Source organism: Ruditapes philippinarum, unplaced genomic scaffold (assembly GCF_026571515.1).
Source record: "Ruditapes philippinarum isolate M1 unplaced genomic scaffold, ASM2657151v2 ctg929_1_1_1_1, whole genome shotgun sequence".
Classification (NCBI taxonomy): domain Eukaryota; kingdom Metazoa; phylum Mollusca; class Bivalvia; order Venerida; family Veneridae; genus Ruditapes; species Ruditapes philippinarum.
In genome coordinates, this window is record NW_026863720.1 from 197,827 (window position 1) to 212,819 (window position 14,993).

General features: G+C 33.7%; 1 protein-coding gene across 1 annotated transcript; it reads left to right on the forward strand.

The window, feature by feature from the left end:
• Window positions 1–611: 611 nt before the first annotated feature.
• Window positions 612–14,390, forward strand: LOC132723127 (uncharacterized). The gene is made up of 6 exons (XM_060707801.1): window positions 612–850; window positions 8,818–9,052; window positions 9,683–9,828; window positions 11,023–11,268; window positions 12,098–12,208; window positions 13,503–14,390. Exons 1-6 carry the CDS (start codon window positions 805–807, stop codon window positions 13,643–13,645), a joined length of 927 nt encoding a protein of 308 aa, XP_060563784.1. The 5' UTR covers window positions 612–804; the 3' UTR covers window positions 13,646–14,390.
• Window positions 14,391–14,993: the final 603 nt, after the last annotated feature.

Genomic DNA, 14,993 nt, shown 5'->3' on the forward strand with positions numbered 1-14,993 from the left:
ATGATATTCTTTTTTTAAAATTTAAAAGCACGATATTACTCTGAAACGGACTTCACTAAGCTTTTTTAGACAGTACGAGACTGAATTGTTGATACCATTAGATGTACATATAGGTCTGCAAGTTCTGTTTGCTCACTCCAAGTTTCAAAGAATATTCCGTTTAATTGTGAAAAATTTAAAAAATGAAAAAGCTTTTAAACGCTTTATCACAAAACGGGCTAAAAATCGCACACAAAAAATCTGTGTATATTACTATATAACCATTTGCGTAATTTTCCGTTCTTGAAAATGCTTGATCTTTGTTAGAAATTTAAATATATTTGACCTCAGTGGATCTCCTTTAATACGACAATAGTTTTCGATTAGACTGCTTTATGACGGAATACGAAGAAACGTGCAGCTGGACCTCGTTTTGAATTTTGTTACACGGACAAAACTAACGCATTTTTTAACAATTAGGAAAGTTTTGCATCCGGACCAGGGTCACAATGATAAACCCGATTTTAAAAGGCCACATTATTCCACGCGACAAACACACGTTTTGGTACTGTAACGAGGGAAAAAGACGTAACATCCGGTGTTGTGGTTTCAATTAACATCAACAAAACACTCGAAAATTCTCTTGATGAAAATAGTAAAAAAATGTAACATGAAGTGTTTAATACAAATTATGTTAGCTGCCATTATTTGACCTAATTGTTTCCTATGCATTATATAAGACAAATACAATGTGCTAAGATTTGTTAAAGAAAAATGAACCACAAGTGTAGTATTTGAACTATTTTACCAATATTGAATGATATAATGGATTTTTGTAGACAGTTTGCGGGGATATTTATTTTTGTTTCTAGTAAGTTCTTTTTATTTTACTTCCTTTTTGTTTCCTTAAAACAACATTTTACATAGAAAATGACCATTTATGTATCTTGCACCGCTTTTATGTCTGTGTTTTAAGATGATGATGGCTATCAATTTACAAAAAGAAAAAAGTTACTCTTTATTGTTAATCAAGATCAATCGGTTAGAATGCGAGACTTGTAATCTCCCGATTTAATTATCGGACTAGCAAATTAAAATTACTATTCAGTCTTTCGAATGAAACTTTAAATCGAGGGCCCGTGTATGAGTGCTTAAACAGGTAAAGAGCCAAGGAAAGCTTCTGAAATAGAGGTATTTTATATTTATTTTGCACTATACTCCAAAAATCTTAAATGACTAATATTCTTTGGGAGGACTCGCCCGTGCAAGCAGCAGCAAGTATAAATAAACTCATAATACACAAACACAATTGTTAACTAATTACGCAAATCAGTATGCCCGTTACCTTTCTGGATAACCCAGTAATGCGCTTCAGAGCACCGAAGAAAGGTTTTGTAACAAATAATTCTGCCGTAGTAACGAAAGTGGAGCGGTGGCCTACTTGGTATGGTATTTGTCCCTCAACCCAGTACTTATTAGTTGGTTAGTTCCAGGAAGCGGACTCGAAAATGATTAATTGATATAAGCTACAAGAACGTGTTCCACAATCACACTTAAATAAATGACGAAAACACGGGGGAGGAAGTGTTACACGAAGGATGGAGTTCTTATGATAACTTGTTTGGAGTTCTTATGATAACTGTCACGGAGTTCCTGGAAAACGTTACGGATTTCTGTGGAAAACTTTTCTATATACCTGGAAAACTCGCGTAAAAAATGGTTATTTTTAACTTTAAATGGGGAGTTTGAGGTGCTAATTTAACTTTGATAATTAAGCTTGCCCTACATATTGTATTTTGTTTCAGAAAAAAAATCTTTTAATCCATACTTTGTCGCCTTTTTAAAAAAATCTGGTAGTTTTTGAGAAATATTACCAAATTACTTGCTAATTCGTACATATTGACCTTTTCATTTGTGATCTTCTTCGTTGCTATACTTAATTACTTAATTATTATAGAGAGTTGCAAACATAAGCCCGGCTAATAAATTTATACCAGATTTTTCAAATGTTACAGAGTTCTTGCGATAACTCAAAATATGTCCTGGAGTTCTTATGATAACTTTTGTTACTGCAGTGTGTTTTTGTGCTTAATCACGGCACGTTTAAGCGTATTTTATAAGTCAATAAGTGTAAATCATTATGAAGCATAGTACGCTTTATCATTTGCACAAAAATTTGGTTTATATAACGTTGGTTTTGATCGTGTTTTCCAGTTCAAGAGATATTTTTCTTACTTCTGTTTCTTGTGTTTTTTGTGTTTGTTTTGGTCTTTTGTGTGTTTGTTTTTATTTTTTTTTATTTTTTGGAATGACTGTAAACATACTTGATGTAGAGCATTTACTTACAGGATAAAAATACGCTTTGAATTTAATAGCATGATTTCGTCATATATACATTATTCCTGACAGTTTTAGAGAACATTAAGTAAACTATGCTATCGGTATATATGCATGTAAATGGTTTTCAGCAAAATAGGAGGTAGTATGCACCACCCTTCTAAATGTAATGAGGTGGGTGTCGTCTTTATGTATTCAACGGGTATATTCAATTTCAATTTCTAAAAGGTATCAGTTTTTGTCATAGAAACGTATAATGTTCTATGACAATGATATGACGATAGAAAGTAAGTCTTCAATAAGATAAGTGAGTCACCGTAAGTTTCATGCCGTTTTATCGACCTTGTTCCTTTCTCTATAAAATCCAATGTAGCATCACGTGACGTACAGCAATTTCCATATTTTGAAAAATTACTGCATACATTTTTTCTTATCAAAGTTGGAGTCCTAGTGGCAATTTTGCAACAACTTTTGCTGTAATTGATTAAAAGAATATATTGTCGAACTTCTTTCGCTCGAACCCGTAGGGCACGTGCAAATCTGTCGAAGAGATCGGTAGTAATCGGTTGATTTTTTTATGCATAAAAAGATCATACATTTCGGGTGCATGGGTGTGAAGGATATCCCGGTTATATACGATACATGGTACATAATGATACAATTTACTTAGCCGCTTCTTGAGGGAAGCCCTGTTGGACCGTATTTGGTACAAAAACGAATATGGTACAAATGTACCATATTCGGACCGAATATGGTACAATTTTCGACCGAATATGGTACAAACATTGTACCATATTCGGTTGGAAATAAGTTTTTCTATGCTCGCCAAAACGTATTTGGTACATACCAAAAAAAACTCATAAAATGAAAAATGGCCTACGTATATGGTACATAAATTATGTATTTCTTAATAAATGAAATAGTCTGCCGATGTGTAAACTTTTTTTCAAACTCAAATACATTGTATTAACCTAATATTGGAAGTGACAAAAGTATCATCATCATCATCATCATCATCATCATCATCGTCGTCGTCGTCGTCGTAACTAGCAGTAACAGAAACAGCTAACCTAACCACACTTTACATGGATTTTGCTGGTTGTGTAACTGTTTCGCAGGCTAGCTCAGTCGGTTGCGCGTCAGATTGGCACGCAGGCGGCCTGGGTTCGATTCCCGGGCGGGCCAGATACTTTCGTGGAGATTGGTCACGAAATGATTTCTACGGCCATTCTTCCCTACCGCTGTTTCAAGTAGGGCAGTTGTCAATTACTGGCGAATGTATCTGCTTAGTACTGGTTACTAAGTACTAGTACTCTAAGACTAGAGACGTGCTTGCTCCAGGTAACTCTGTAAAAGTTTGAGGATTATCGCATTTTGGTTATGTTCATAGAGTGTGAACTTGTAAGGGTAAAGGTAGGCGAGCAAATCCATGAAGCGCGCCAGCGCTTCTTGGAAAATTTGATCGTTTAATACCCCTCGGTATTAATGCTTATATTTTAATACATTTTAATAATAATTGGTAGGTTTTGTCCAGATATGATTGCTTTAAGCAAACGTCGTTGCAGGAATGGGCAAACGCATGGCTGCGTTTGCGTGTTAGTGGAATCGGTTGGTATGATATCATAGATGTCATGTACAGACATTACAGGTGAAATATACATGTATATCGGTGTTTGGAAACCTGTTATGTTATTTTTGTGATTGATGATTATGTTCTTATACCGGAAATTTGTTGTCATTTGCTCATTTAATGGTAACTTTTTACGAAGCACATTTGGGATATTTTTGGCTGCTACTAAAATGAATGTATATATGTATATTATGTCTGGTCAAATTGCTACAGTTGGATTAAAATTTTAAATGCTGTTCTATGTTCTTCAATATCACTTTGAAAAATCCTGTCAGTATACCAATAAAGTTTGTTGAATCTCTTGAATGAAACAAATTATAAAATACAAAATGTAAAATGAATATGTGATGATGATGATGACAAAACATTTGTGATGATGATGATGGTAAAAAATTGTGATGATGATGGTGGTGGTGATGATGATGACAGTGGTTATGATGATTGGGGTTTGATGATTGTGGTGATGATGATGATGATAATGATGATGATGATGATAACAAACGTTTTCGGATGATGATGACAGCGATGTTTATCGGACGATGATGATGGTTATAATGATGATGATAAGATTTTAGATGATGATGACGGCGATGTTTATCGGCCCGACGATGATGATAATGATGATGATGATAACAAATATTTTGTGATGATGATGATGGCGATGTTTATTGGCCGATGATGATGATGATATTCTCATCGTCGTCATCATCATCACAACATCCTCATTATCGACCGAAAAACATCGCTGTCATTATCATCACAAAAAAACTTTTGTGATCACCATTACGATCATGATAATGGATATGATGATGTTGGTTTTGATGGTGATGATGATGGTGGTGTTGGTGAGATAACAACGATGATGATCATTGGGGTGTGATAATTGATGTGATGATGATGATGATGATGATGATGATGATAAAAACGTATTTTGATGATTATGACAGTGATGTTTATCGGTCGATGATGATTATTATAATGATGATGATTATGATGACAAATGTGTTTTTGATGATGCTGACGGCGATTTTTATCGGTAGATTATGATGATGATGATGTGCTGACCGTCGTTATCATCATTACAAAACTTTTGTCATCATCATCACCATCGACCGAAAAACATCACCAGTTATCATCATCACATTTTTGTGATCTTCATTACGATGATGATAATGGTGATGATGATGATGGTGTTGATGATGATGATGATCTTGATGATTGTGGTGATAATGATGGTGATGATGATGACAATGATGATAAAAGTTTGTGATGATGATGATGATGACGGTAATTTTGATCGTCGTCATCATCATCAAAAACTTTTGTCATCATCATGACGATGATGATGATAATGACGTTAATGGTGACGATTGATGATGATGGTGTTAATGGTGACGATGATGATGTAATTGATGATGATGACAATGGTGATGATGATTGGGGTTTGATGATTGTGATGATGATAACTGCGATGTTTATCGCCGATGATAATGATTATAATGATGATGATGATGAAAAAAGTTTTTTTTATTATGTTGACGCCAATGATTACCGGCCGCACCGATGATGATGATTATGATGATGATGATGATGCTGATGATGATGATGATGATGACGATGATGATTATTTTTCATGATGGTATTGATGACGTTGATGCAAATTGTAGTTATGATGATGAAGATGATGATGATGATGTTGATGATGATGACGATGATGATGATGATGATGATGATGATGATGATGATGTTGATGATGATGATGATGATGATGATGATGATGATGATGATGATGATGAGATGACGATGATGATTATTTTCATGATGGTATTGATGACGTTTGATGCAAATTGTAGTTATGATGATGATGATGATGATGATGATGGTGATGATGATGATGATGATGATGATGATGATGATGATGGTGATGATGATGAGATAACGATGATGATGATGATGATGATGACGATGATGAGTGTGTACCATATTCGGAACGAATGTGGTACATTTTTCATCCGAATATGGTACAAGTTTGTACCATATTTGGTCAGGCATTTTACCCCAAAACTGCAGATACGTATATGGTACAATTAGACAGTTGTACCATATTCGGCCGAATATGGTACAAATTTGTACCATATTTCGTTTTTGTACCAAATACGGTCCGACAAAGCCCAACTACTTATTGTCTGCTTTAGAAAGGCGGTTGCTCAAAAACATGTAAACTGAGAAAAAAGTGTAAGTTTTAAACAATTTTTCCTTGGAGGTTTCAGCCATGTTACTGCTGAATACAGGTGACCGCTGATTCAGGTTTTCCTGAAAATTTTGTTTGCTTGTTTGTTTCATTTTACGCCTTTTCCCAACAGTATTTCAGTCATATGGGCGGAAAGTTTCCTAACCATCGTTCCTGGAGAAGTTACACCAGTACTAGACTACCTTCCTCCGTTCTAAACTACCAAATCATCTCCCGGGGATCGAACCCACGCCAGAGAGGTAACTACATGTATTAGAAGTCATCGACTCAAACCCCTCGACCACGGAGGTGGTCGTTCCTGAAGATAGCTTAGCACCTGTTTATCCTTTGTAGACTGTACACCAAAGCAGTTTCATGTCTTCTCCAGATATATTGAATGATCGTGTTTTTAATTTTGCCACATGGCCTCAATGTTGCATTTGCGGAAACTTATGACATAAAATTTTTGTTGACAAACAGTATACACAGAAACATTTAGTGCATTCGTTGGGTTTTATAATGTCAATATGATTTCGCACAAATTTAATTAGGAACTAAAACACGATCAAAACCAACGTTATATAACCATTTTTGTGCAAATGATAAGCGTACTATGCTTCATAATGATTTACACACTTATTGACTAATAGAATACGCTTAAACGTGCCGTAATTAAGCACAAGAAACACACTGGCAGTAACAAAAGTTATCATAAGAACTTCAGGACATATTTTGAGTTATCACAAGAACTCCGTAACATTTGAAAAAATCGCGGTATACATTTATTCGCCCGGGCTTTATGTTTGCAACTCTCCGCTATAAATTAGGTGATTATGTATAGCAACGAAGAAGATCACAAATGAAAACGTCAATATGTACGAATAAGCAAGTAATTTGGAAATTTTTCTCAAAACTACCAGAGATTTTTTTTAAACGGCGACGAAAATTTGGACTAAAAGATTTTTTCTGAAAACATAATACAATATGTAGGGCAAGCTTAATTATCAAAGTTAAATTTAGCACCTCAAACTCCCCATTTAAAGTTAAAAATAATCATTTTTTACGCGAGTTCTCCAAGTATATAGAAAAGTTTTCCACAGAAATCCGTAACGTTCTCCAGGAACTCCGTGACAGTTATCATAAGAACTCCAAACAAGTTATCATAAGAACTCCATCCTTCGTGTAACACTTCCTCCCCCGTGAAACATAAATAACTGAAAATTGCAAACTGAGTTGAATAACGAGAAACTGGCACATGCAACACATCTTGCAGGTACCCTTGCACCAGCGTTAGCGGTATTCAATTGAAACAATGATACGAGAGACCAGAAAAAGCATGACAACACCGCGTAGCAAAGTCTAGGAAAACAAAATTAAAATAGTATAAGAAATAGGGTCAATGACTTAAGTGTGTTTTTATTTATTTCAATTATATTCAATTATTTAATATCCTTTTTTTACCGATTATATATTGAATTCATGTCAACACACCAGCTTTAAAACAATTTTTCTACTAGTTTTAAGCACAATACTTTCTGTATAGTTACAAACAGACAAAATTAACGTCGTTATGTTGTATTACATCAATAGAAAATGACATTTCTATGACAAGCTTTAGCCTAGTCACGTGGTCAGTAACGAACTTGGACATTGATATTTGCCAGATAAAGGCATTTACACTAATTTCTATAAACATGTCAAGATACTAAATTGGAAATTTTGCAGAACTGGTGTCGTCTAACCTCATAGGAATTAATACAGTCCGCTGAAGTTTTCAAGAACAAACCGCAATCGAAACCTCTCACCGATCATTCATAAACACCGACAAATAACGGAAAATGAAAAAAAAGTGCACTTTTGTGGATACACACGAGGGTGAATCGCCTATCAGTCATATTACTTAACGTAATTTATAAGAGACCACTCATTAAAATGACTTGTTACAAATAATGTGAATCTGACACTATTTAAGTGGAAATAGCGAAAAAAAGCGCACGTGATATCGGTCAAGTGTCGTCTGCTAAATATACTTGGTCGCTAGGATATCAAGAGAATAAAATTTCCCACAAAGAACCATGTTAATTGCGTTTTTGTTTTATGAAAATACAAATAATAGTAAATCGATTTCCTTTTTTTCTTCCTGTTCGGTAATTTAGAACAAACATAAATGTAATGCAATAATAGTGAAAATTTAGGCTTAAGTACTTAAAGTACTTATTGATGTATATACAAATGTACTTCGTTTCTGAAAATTAATACTTAATCTTTATGAAAACCGTGAGTTTTTAAGTACAGTACATGATAAAAGTTTTATGTGCGTGTCATTTTGATTTCAAATGCGTGACAAACTTTTCAAGTGCGTGGCAAACGTTTCATTTTCTTACGAATGTTCATACGTTTTTACTTTGTGTGTTTGAAATGACACCCAAAGACAAATGATAATGTTTGTTGGTACAAAGTTTTTGAACGCCCTCACGATTAATTTCCAAAGAAAATGACAAATAAACACGCGTTGAAATTAAAATCAAACAAGTGCCATTCAATACTGAAAACTTGTACATTAAAAATTGTTATATTGTTATGCGTATCGCCCGGCATGTCTTCAGGGGATGTTATTCAATAAATGAACATATTTTTCCAGTTATTCTTCGTGTGAATGGATGGCGGTGCGAGACATTGGAATGCATTACCTATCCACAATCACTTAGGCTATGGAGACATCTTATTGAAGTTTCATCCAAATCGTTCACTGTAAAGGCCGGCTCACCGTTTAGTATAACATGTGACGGCTCTTGCGTCGGCAGTCACGCGGACCCTCACCTCAGATGGTATGGGCCCGACAAATACTGGATATCATATGAGGGACGAGGGAACAGGTATAAGCTAAACATTGCATCCAAAATACTTCGCTGATGACCCATGATAGACCTTTATCAAAGTATGACAGGTCCGACAGTTGCGAGTGCCATAAATATTGACAATCTGAGAATATGTATTACTTCTGGTGGCTGATTTGTAACAAGTCTAATTTTCGCTCCGTCGGGCGCCAGACGAAAAGTACGATATTTAGTCGTATGTTCGTGCTTTCGTAATTTCGCCTGGCGCCCCGCGGAATGAAATGCGAAAGAACGCAATTACGACCAAGAGATTACTTTGTCGTATTTTTGTGTTTTTCTCTAGTGCCTGGCGGAGCAAAAATACGACATGGCATAAATCAGCAACCATAATTACTAAATACTGATGGTACAGTTTTGATTTTCCTGAACAAATATACGGTACCAGCTGCTATAAAGTTTGACAATTTATAATTTCGTTCAAATACATTTTGATTTCGATATGGATTATCAAACTCATGAATTTATATTATAAATGTATACACTTATAAAGCTCATTTCAAAATTCGACAAATAGAAATGTTTCGTTTTAATTTTACACAATCTATTGCAAACGTTAACATTGTGTCATTTTATCGTTAAAATGAATCTTTCTTTTTATTTCATTTTAAGAATACATGTAGAAAAATCGTTTTCCCGCCGTTTTCAAAAACTTCAGTTCCGGAAAGTGACGGCCAGTGACCAGGGTTTATATGTGTGTCGAGGTTGGCTGGGAGAAAAGCATGGATGGGATATGAAGTCATTCAAGCTTATTGTAGGTAAGTAGTTAATTATAACAAATTGATATATTTTAACTCTGATATTGCTGAGAGTGGCCACGGTGTAGTATTTGCAAGCAGGTAGGTATCGGTACCAAAAATAAGACGCCGAGAACATTACCTTCTTGCCAGATACAAAGTTATTTGATAGCCATTATTTTTTATTTAATTTTGAGAAAAATATAAAGAAAAAAGATAATATAGTACAAAACACAAACACACAAGATTTGCCATTATTTCATGCAGGCATAACTTGCCAATGACTCTTGCATGTTCACGATTTTTTGTTATTAATAACACGCCGAGTACATTAGCTTCTTGCAAGGTACAAAAATGTTAAACAGTCATTCAATTTTTTGTTTATTTTGAGAAATCAAACTTTAAGCACACGAGATCTTTCATTGTTTTATTTGCAAATGACTCCCGTAGGTTCACGACATTAATTATTTTCTACTTAAGGCAAATAAGAAGCAAGCAGTAAAGATAGCGCTTTTTTAATCTTCTTAAAACAAGCTCTTAATTCGCAAGTAGGTCTGAACTTAAGTAAGAAGTTTGGCGTATTAGTTTTTCTCCTAATTGTCAAAACCATCATGCAGTTGCACTAAGAAGGAATGCTTCTGAAAATAATTTTCTAGTGCCAGAAAACATTTGATGGTTAATAGTTACTTATTTAACCCTGCTCGTGCTGGTGCCGAAGACGATAAAATTTACCGCTAGTAATAAAGGACCAATCAACTATGCTGTCTTTCCAGTCATTGTTCTGTTACTAAATTTTCATTGTAGTTTCCTTGCACTGTGTAACGAACAGTTCCAAGAAGGAATTTGGCCAATGGTAATGATAACTAGCAGATTACGAATTTTTATTATATGTGTGTTTTCTTGTACGAGGAATTATAGATAAAACATCATTCGATGATTAGATTACAAGTGTGTGATCTATTAGGCAAATAAAAAATGTACCGCAAAAATAAAAAACAAAAAAGAAGACGATAGGCTTGCCTTCTCTGACACAGAAATCAAATAAATGTCCAAAATAGGACACTAACTACATGTACTACTTTTAACTATTTTTGAATTGATTAAGAGATTTACTTTTTAGACTTATTTTGTTATATCAAGCAGCTCATCTGTGTTATGCTCTTGTTATATCGGATAATTTGCGGATTGTACAATTTCCACTGATTTCTCAATCAGATAGCCCGACTTCTCCCAAGGTGACAACAAAATCTACGAAAACAACAATAAATAGAATTCTATCAACAACAAAAGCGCCAAGAACAACACAAAAATTAACAACAAGACTTCAAACGACACAAGCAACAACAAGAAAGACAGAAAGAGTAACTTCAAGGCCACGCCCATCAACAACTCTGCAAATAATGACGCAAACAAATGCGACAGTAGAAAACATTACGAATACAACGGAAAATACAACAGATGGTAGGTTTAAACCTTAGATATTTTAATAGACCCTTTCATTTCTTCCCTTACCATGAAAACCATGACAACATGTTTTTATGTCAAGGGAAACAGATATACACTGTACAGACCGTGTAGAATAATAACTTATTTAAAGTTAAATGCGTAAATACGTTCAATTATGATTATAGCACCAGAAAATTGACCTATGCATACATAAATTTCATATCAAGACAATAAAAAAATATACAAAGATTAAGATTAATTCTTGCTACGGGGCAAAACAGCGACATTTAAAAGTGAATATATCTAGATCTATAAGATTTTCTATAATGCCAGGGCAATAAAACAACCATCTAAATCATACTGAGTTGCAAAAGAAAGTGTGCACTTAGGTACAGGGAAATTTTGCATACTTACTTAACCAAAGAGTATAAAAAAAAAATAAATAAAAATGGCGTATTTAGTATTAAAGATATAAATATTGTCTGCGTTCATTTCATCTGTTCGAGACTGCATAAGCCTGATGTAACTCCATATGAACTTGTGTTTGAAAAACAACAACAACAATAACAACAACAAAAACTCGCAATTACTAAAGGCACAAATCTGCAACATATAATTTTTATCCTTCAGCTGTTTACACCTAACCGATTCAAATTTCAGTTTAATGTAAACAATCGTGTAGTCAACACATTTCTGCAAATTTTGATACCCGAGTTTGCTAGGTATACAAAATTTCACAGTTACCAAGTTGCACACTTTCTTTAGCAACTAAGAACATATTTTAAATTTATTGTTTCATTTTATTCTGTACCAGTTATTAAATTTCAAAAATGTAATTTTACAGACGACTGTTACCCGCCCAAATTTAGATGTGACAGTGGGGAGTGTTTTGAGCAGAGATACGTTTGCGACTCTTACCCGGACTGTTTAGACGCAAGTGACGAGAAATTATGCGGTAACATTGTTTTAATTTAAAATTTGGGGACTTTTTGTCATCGTGGTGTGTGTGCGTGTTGTGTGCGTGTGTGAAATTTTGACGCAGCATCACAAATGTATTGATGCCAGTAGTGTTACATCTATTTATTTGATACTATATCTTTTATTTCATATTCAGTTGTAAAGTAGCTTTTATCGTCGCTTGAAAAACGTTTTGTTTTAAGTGCCAATTTGTTGTTTTTGAGAAAAAAGCATGCAAAGATTTAGTATTGCATAACTTTTTTATTTATTGTCGGATTTTGAAAATTTAAAAAACTACTAAACGTAACGTCGGGAGAACATCTCAATATCGTTAAAGATATGTGGATTTAAATATTTCCTTGCTTAAAAACCTAAAAAAACATTTGGAGATAGAACAGTCCTTGTAACTTATTTTCAAAAATTGTTAAAATCAGGGTGTTCAATGTGACTTAGAACATTATGTCTTTTACGTTAAATTGATTTGTCCTGCTATCACGTGATTTTATGCTATGTTTTTATACGATAATTTTGGATTTAGAACAGTATGTTGCATATATCCCACAGGTCACGTGACATTTATCGATGATATGATTAGTCCAGTAAGTTAGAACAGTCTATTTATCAAGACATACTAAATTTGTGGAGATTGAACAGGATGGTTTCGTTGTAATTCATTTATGAAGCTCTGAAGTACTAATATAACATGCCAAGGAGATAGCACAGTCCATTGCAGACGAAATTGTGTATTTGACTTGTTTTTGGAAAATTTGGAGATATAACATTACAGTTTTCAAGCGACGTTATGTGCATTTTATTCTGACTTAATTCAAAATCAAGATATGTAAAATATTACAGGAACTCACTACCAGGTCCTTTTTAATATGGAATTCAAAAAAGTTATTTTAATCAGTAATTTTAACTAGGATGTGGCACTTGCAATTCACAAAATGTACACAATTAACAATGAATAAGCCTTTTCTTGGATAATATCACGATTGTAATATGTACATGGGAAATAGTAATAATAGCCATATTTTGTATAAAATTTACTAAGATTCTCTTTAATCGTAAATCATGTTTATATTTCTTAAACTCTTGATACATTGTTTTAAAAATATAACCAATCACTATCGTTTTATGGCAACCTTTAGTATTCGATTAAAGAGCACATCTTGCACTTTAGGTCAGTTTTACGAAATGTCTCACAGAAATTTTGAAACAATATAGGGTCAGAATACACAATCATTATACATGTAATACTTTTTCAAAATGTTATTTGATTTTCTTTTTAGTGACTCAAACTTGTACAGAGGACATGCAAGGATGTGACGACGGTGATGGTTGCGTGTTAAAGTCTCAAATCTGTGATGGTATTGCAAATTGTAGAGACCAGTCGGACGAGGCTCCAGATTTGTGCAACTATTTACATCTTTAGAACAAGATATGCAAGTCAATTCTGCAAAGCAAAACATCACGGACTTTCGCAAAATATGTGTATTATTAACACGTATTTAGCTTTTAACAATGCAATTTATACTCAGCCATGTGCCATAGCTAGACAACCATGACAATTTATTTATGCTTTTATTTCATGGGAAACATAATATATTCTCGGTTTTATATGATATATAGAGTTTAAAGATATTTTTTACGTTTTTACATATGCTTTATCAAAGCGCAAATTAATGGGTTATTGACTTACTGAAACCAAACTATTGCAATGATTTCTTTTAGGTTTATTTACAGAATTTATTTGACTTCGATTGTGTACAAATCTTTAAGCTTATATACACAAGAATAAGTTTATTGACTCAACCAGTACCAACAAATGAGAATAATCAAACGAGAATAAAGGGTTTTGCTCAAAGAAACAGAAAAGTATATTTTGATTATATGTGATTTAAATGCTCTCTTTGTGTAATTTTGTTATTTAAATGCTCTCTTTGTGTAATTTTGTTTTTGCTTAAGCTCTAATGACTGGTCTTAAAAGCATTGAAACCAAATCATTGCAAAGAATTCGTTTAGTTTGATTGTGAATTGAACATTTGATTGCTGTTTTGCAGATGTCTTAGATGTTTGGTGCAATTTGTTAATCACCATTGCCTAATTGAAACTGAACATTGCTTATATAGTTTGTATAAATGTAAATTTGTAAATAATAATAAAAAAGATTATCAATATTTTATTTTTCTTTCTTTCTTAAACATAAAAAAAGGACAGTGGTACACATTATGAAAAGCAAATCAAAATCGCTCACCACCTGTGTTAATTAAAACATATATTTATTATCATTTTATCTTAAAATTATTCCCATTGTATTTGATATATTAATTTTCTGTCAGACTAGAACGAGATGCAAATTTAATTATTTGCTGGCATCTATCCATTATTAAAAATCTTTGTTTATCAGACTTAACAATTTTCACAAAACCATTTTGTTTATCAGACTTAACAATTTTCACAAAACCATTTCGTTAAGCAGTGTACCCCCCCCCCACACACACACAAAAACTCGCATTAAATGCACAATAAAGAAACTTTATTGCCCTCTGATCATGGGCCTGTCAATATTTACTTTGAAAATTTTCTCTACAAATGATGCAATGAACGGTTTTAAAACCACTGAATATATTAACTGTGCCACGACAAAACCAACACAGTGCGTTTGCGACCAGCATGGATCCAGACCAGCCTGCGCAGTCTGATCAGGATCCATGCTGCTATCGATTTCTTTACTTGTTATAGAGGTGGTAAGCGAACAGCATGGATCCTGATCAGACTGC